Source organism: Buceros rhinoceros, unplaced genomic scaffold, assembly GCF_000710305.1.
Source record: "Buceros rhinoceros silvestris isolate BGI_N320 unplaced genomic scaffold, ASM71030v1 scaffold46173, whole genome shotgun sequence".
Classification (NCBI taxonomy): Eukaryota; Metazoa; Chordata; class Aves; order Bucerotiformes; family Bucerotidae; genus Buceros; species Buceros rhinoceros.
In genome coordinates, this window is record NW_010403918.1 from 244 (window position 1) to 5793 (window position 5550).

Genomic DNA, 5550 nt, shown 5'->3' on the forward strand with positions numbered 1-5550 from the left:
TTTCATTCTGTTTAAAATCTTGCCCCTGATAATTTTCACATTTAAATTAATTCATTTAATTTGCCATTCTATAAACTAAGAACTAGGTTACAGGCACTCTAAATATAAATATTTAGAACACAAAACTGAAGAGCTGATGGTTTTTGTTGCACTTGCAACAAAAGTATCATGCAGGTTTGCTGTTAAAAGATGCATGTCTCAATGCAAGCTGTATCTTTAAAAATAAAATGCTTTTTTTCTTTCCCAATTTGCAGTGGTATATGCGTTTAAGTAATCTTTCTCTCTAGATGATAACAGTTGCAGAAAATTTAAGTTATTAATGCAAATTCTAATTGAATGTGCTATTTCTCCTTTCCCCAGTGTCTCAGTTTAAAATGGTGAATTACTCTTATGATGAAGACCTTGAGGAACTGTGTCCAGTCTGTGGAGATAAAGTGTCTGGGTACCATTATGGACTTCTCACTTGTGAAAGCTGCAAGGTTCTGTGCTAATTACTTCATACAAATACAAGTACATCAAAAAAGAAGTTTCATACCTAAGCAGAAAAAAAATAAGAAAATGGATGTAATAATTTGGATTATTTGATATGTTGCTTGTAATGTTCATATAAAAAATTAACCACCAAAAAGCTTTAGGATTCATAAGTCTCTTGGAGAGAGAAACAACTTGGACTGTTTTGCACCATAGTTTTATCATTGCTCACAAGTATTTTGCTGCTGTGAAGTGATGTAGTTCTAGAACAACTTTCATTCCTAACTGTCCTAAATATTGATTTTAGTTGATTTATACACATTCAGAGTATTTCTGTTTCTGGAGGATAGAGCAGGAAGAGTATACTCAATACAGATCAGCTTTGCAAAATCTAACGCAGATTTAAGATTTTTTTCATCCTTCAATATTACAATGTAAATTTTTGTGACTAACTACCATGCACTTTCTTCCATACAAACTATAACTGTCAGAGCTCACCTGACACAAAGTCAAATAAACTAAATGCATGGTTTATTTTAAATCATTCATAAATTTTAAGATTAAAATATTTGCCAATGCAATTTCTTGTATTGGAAGATAAATGTATCTGCATGGTTTGTTATACAGAAGATTTAAAATACTTACGAGTTTGACACAGCAAATTATTTTAAAGTTCTTTATGGTTAAGTAATGCACTGTAAAGGAAACTGCTTTGCCAGAACAATGCAATTTAAAATATTTAGCTGCGTGGAAAAACAAACTTAGCACATTATATTTTCATTAAAAACTAATCAATGAGAAATGAACTACAAGCACTTACTATGGCTCTAGCATGCACCACTGGGATGTACAGTAGCCAGGGTACTCTGTATTTCTGTTATCTTTGTAACAGTGTCTCTATTTCATATTAAACTACTTTAAGAGAAAGACAAATGATTTTGCAACGATTAAAGAATACAAAGGGAACTGGTCAGCCTCACTATTTCTGCTACCACTGTTAGGGGCACAGGAGACCACAGCCAGTCTTACTAAGCTTTGACAGAAGTCTATAAAACACAGCACGAGCACAAGAAAGCCTCCTCTGGAGGCTGGTGGTTTTCTCCTGGGTACGTCTCACTGTAATTTAAAATAAACTATGTAACCTTGTGAGTGCTTGAGTGGTGCCTGAAAAACATGTAACAATGATTTCCATGAAATAAAATGCTGAAATACGCTATTCAAACCGAACGGGCTAACTTTTGTGTCTGTCATACAGGGATTCTTCAAGCGAACAGTCCAGAATAACAAAAGGTACACATGTATAGAAAACCAGAATTGCCAGATTGACAAGACACAGCGAAAACGATGCCCTTACTGTCGATTTCAAAAATGTCTAAGTGTTGGAATGAAATTGGAAGGTAAGAGCTACAGTCCTGCTGATATTGTTAATATTACTACAGATTAATTTTGAAAATGATAGGATTACATATGTTATTACTATTTTCTAAAAATAGCTACATTTGTTTTTTAAAGTATAGTAAAAGGTGACTTTGTATGCTCAATTTAATTGTTTCTTTATAAAAAAATCTGAGTAATGGTAAATCACTCACAACTAGTCAAACCATAATCCATTTTTTCATATATGTTTATAATTCTATATTTTCAGTGTTTGTGAATGAACAGGTCTAGATAAACTAGTTTTGCAGATTTTTAAAAAGACTTAATTTAGATTAAATGAGAGATGCGTAAGGTGTCCATATTAGAAACAAATTAGTCATTGCAATGGAGATTGATCTGGTTTTCTTTACAGTTTAACTAGCTCTGGGTTTCTTTTATATATATTCTTTTACATATATTCTTGTGACAATAAGACAGAAAACAGACAAACAGATAAAGTAAGGGTTTTTCCTCACACTGATTTGCCTTTGGGATTAAGGAACCAAATAATCTCTAAAATTGAGTCCCATATTTTTGTGATGCTACACCCAAGATACTATTACAAATGAAAGAGAATAAGGCATTTTGAAGTGTTGTTCATTACTTCACTTCATTTTCTCTTGTACATAGAAAAATGAAGAGTGTAAAACCAAATGCAAGATTATCATGGACTCAAATTTGAGAATCATACACAGTTCATTCTAACTTTGATATATAAGACATTACAATTCAGATTTCACAGCAAATGACATTTCTTCTCGACCAAGGACAAGCTCCTAAATTCCTTGTTCTTACAATTGTACTGAAACGGCATTCACCCTAGACACTTAACCAGGAAAGATCAGTCCTAGGAGGGAAACCATAAACTGCTAAGGGAGCCATAAAGGATAAGACACAATCACCCGGGTCTGGCAAAGGAAAGCTATTGATACAACTGAAGATAAACAGAACCATCTGCCTCCTGCACTTTGATGGATTCAACACTATCCCTATTTACCCACAAGTCTGAGCTAGTACTGACACACTGCGCTACGCATCCTGAGTCACCGCATGTTCTTCCAAATTCAAACAGTACAATAATGAGACATTTGAAATACTTTTCTCATTGATGATGTTATGGATAAATGACTTTTAACTCCTCTCAATTGCTGATACAGGACCAAAGTTTGTCTTCTGTGATAACATGCAGTTCACCTTGTTTTCTGTAAGAGTTATACAAAAGCATTTGCTAATCCAATTTGGCCCACCATTTTTAATTGTAGAATAGCTGGAAGGATAATATGTATAGAGATTTAAAGTTAATTACATTGACCAGCATGTTGATTTAAATATTTGAATTTCCTGCCTTTTTGCTCGAAATCAACAGGCAACAACGTTAGCAGCAGCATTTTTACTGCAAATTTAAGCAATGTGTCTGTAGTTTTAAAGATACTCTAGAAAATGTACTTTAGCTTCCTTATCCACATATCCATACAACTTCTTTTCCTTTGTTTAGAAAACTGGAAGAACATGTGCTTCCACAATTCTAAATACTTGTGACATTTATATGTGTATTTCCCTGATAGCAATATATATAGCTTTAAAGTCTAGTTCATAAGTTACCATGGACCAAAAAAAAATCATTAAACGTTAAAGTCCTTATGATAATGTACAGTATTATGTGTATCTAGCATTCATAATAAATTTTTAATGTTCTACTAATCCCTAAGATAAAAAACTCAAGAACTTAACCTCCAGCAATCTCAGCAGTCTCAACATGTCACCAGGCTGTCAAAGGTTCCTCTTTCAATCTAATTGCCGTTGGGCAAGGTGGGCTTGGTGAGAGCTCCTTGCTAGTCCATTACATATATACCATGGTGACAGATGCTGCTGTGACAGAGACCACCAGTACGAGTCCCAAGGCAGCTGTTGAGGTGGATTTGCTTTAATTATTTCTAATTTCAGGGATACTACAAGCCAGAACAGTGTCAATAGTTTCACTTCCACCGTCTGTATGAAAGGCAGCAAGCTGACAACTTTCTCTGCTCATTCCAACTGCAGCTCAACATTTCTGTAGAGCTGTTTAGCTAACTAGAAGTCTCTTGAAGTTTTACACCGACCTGAACAGAATCATCGAAAGGAAACACTTCCTTTTTGCCAAGAAAAACGTATTCCCCTTCGTGATTACTGAACATTTCACAATTTACATTTCAGATATTTTGCTGCGGTGGAAGGCAGTAATGGAATGGTTATAATGAGACCATGTGGTCCACTGGATATGTCTCAGACAAATTCTGGACATCAGCCCTTGTTACTTAATGACATAGTAGCTTGACATAAAACCAAATATACATTGAGATCTCCACATGATCCCATAGCAGGTGTGAAATTCCTGTAGCCAACCATTGTGTTTGTCCCTGTGTCCTAATCAATGTAAAGAGAAGTCCTTCTATGTTAGTAACATATGCATGTAATATTTAAATCACAAGAAAAAGTGACATTTTAAGTCAAAATAAGTCTTTTTCATTAGGAATAAAAGTGCTACTTTGAATTTGGAAAATGAAAAAAGGAGTTACATTTTTACATTTCTGCTCTGTCCTAATGTATGTTTCAAAGAACATTGATTCGAAGTTTTAATTATGATTTACTTCCTCCTCTCCTGACAGCTGTACGAGCTGACCGAATGCGCGGTGGTCGAAACAAGTTCGGACCAATGTACAAGAGAGACAGGGCATTGAAACAGCAGAAGAAAGCTCTCATCCGAGCAAATGGACTTAAACTGGAAGCCATGACTCAGGTGATCCAAGCAATGCCAACTGACCTGACAATATCCTCTGCGATCCAGAACATCCATTCTGCCTCCAAAGGCCTACCTCTGAACCATACTGCCTTGCCTCCTACAGACTATGACCGAAGCCCCTTTGTAACCTCTCCAATTAGCATGACAATGCCGCCCCATGGCAGTTTGCAAGGTTACCAAACCTACGGCCATTTTCCAAGCCGTGCTATCAAGTCTGAGTACCCTGACCCTTACACTAGCTCACCAGAGTCAATAATGGGCTACTCATACATGGATAGTTATCAAACAAGCTCACCAGCAAGTATTCCACATCTGATACTGGAACTCCTGAAATGTGAGCCAGATGAGCCGCAAGTACAAGCTAAAATCATGGCATATCTGCAGCAAGAGCAAGCCAACAGAAGCAAACACGAGAAGCTCAACACATTTGGGCTTATGTGTAAAATGGCTGACCAAACCCTCTTCTCCATTGTTGAGTGGGCTAGGAGTAGCATCTTTTTTAGAGAACTTAAGGTAGGTAACAATCTTACATTATGTTATCATACAATCAAAAAAAACCCCCCATTTGTTGCAATGTTGTACTTCAAGCAAGAAAGTATGGTTTATCTTTTCTTTCTTTCCCTGAACATCTCATTAGTTATTTGGCTTGAAGTAAGTAGACTATTATGAGAAGAAACATGTAGATGTCTTCCACCCGAGTCTGTAATTAGCTGTAGCAAAGAGATTCAAGTTTCAGTTCACTTCTGTACTTTACTATGTATCACAACTATTATTAACCTCCATAGGACCTTACATAAATTTTACTCCTTCCCTGTCAGTATCACTCACTGTCCGGCTTGTATTCAGGTTGTAAGCACACCGGTTCCACCATTCTATACATTCAT

At 35.8% G+C, this 5550-nt stretch overlaps 1 protein-coding gene across 1 annotated transcript; it reads left to right on the forward strand.

The window, feature by feature from the left end:
- Positions 1-356: 356 nt before the first annotated feature.
- Positions 357-5261, forward strand: NR5A2 (nuclear receptor subfamily 5, group A, member 2; the record flags this gene model as incomplete). Its single annotated transcript, XM_010133162.1, has 3 exons — positions 357-479; positions 1727-1868; positions 4533-5261. Coding segments are annotated over exons 1-3 (976 nt in total), but the record flags the coding sequence as incomplete, so codon positions are not given.
- Positions 5262-5550: the final 289 nt, after the last annotated feature.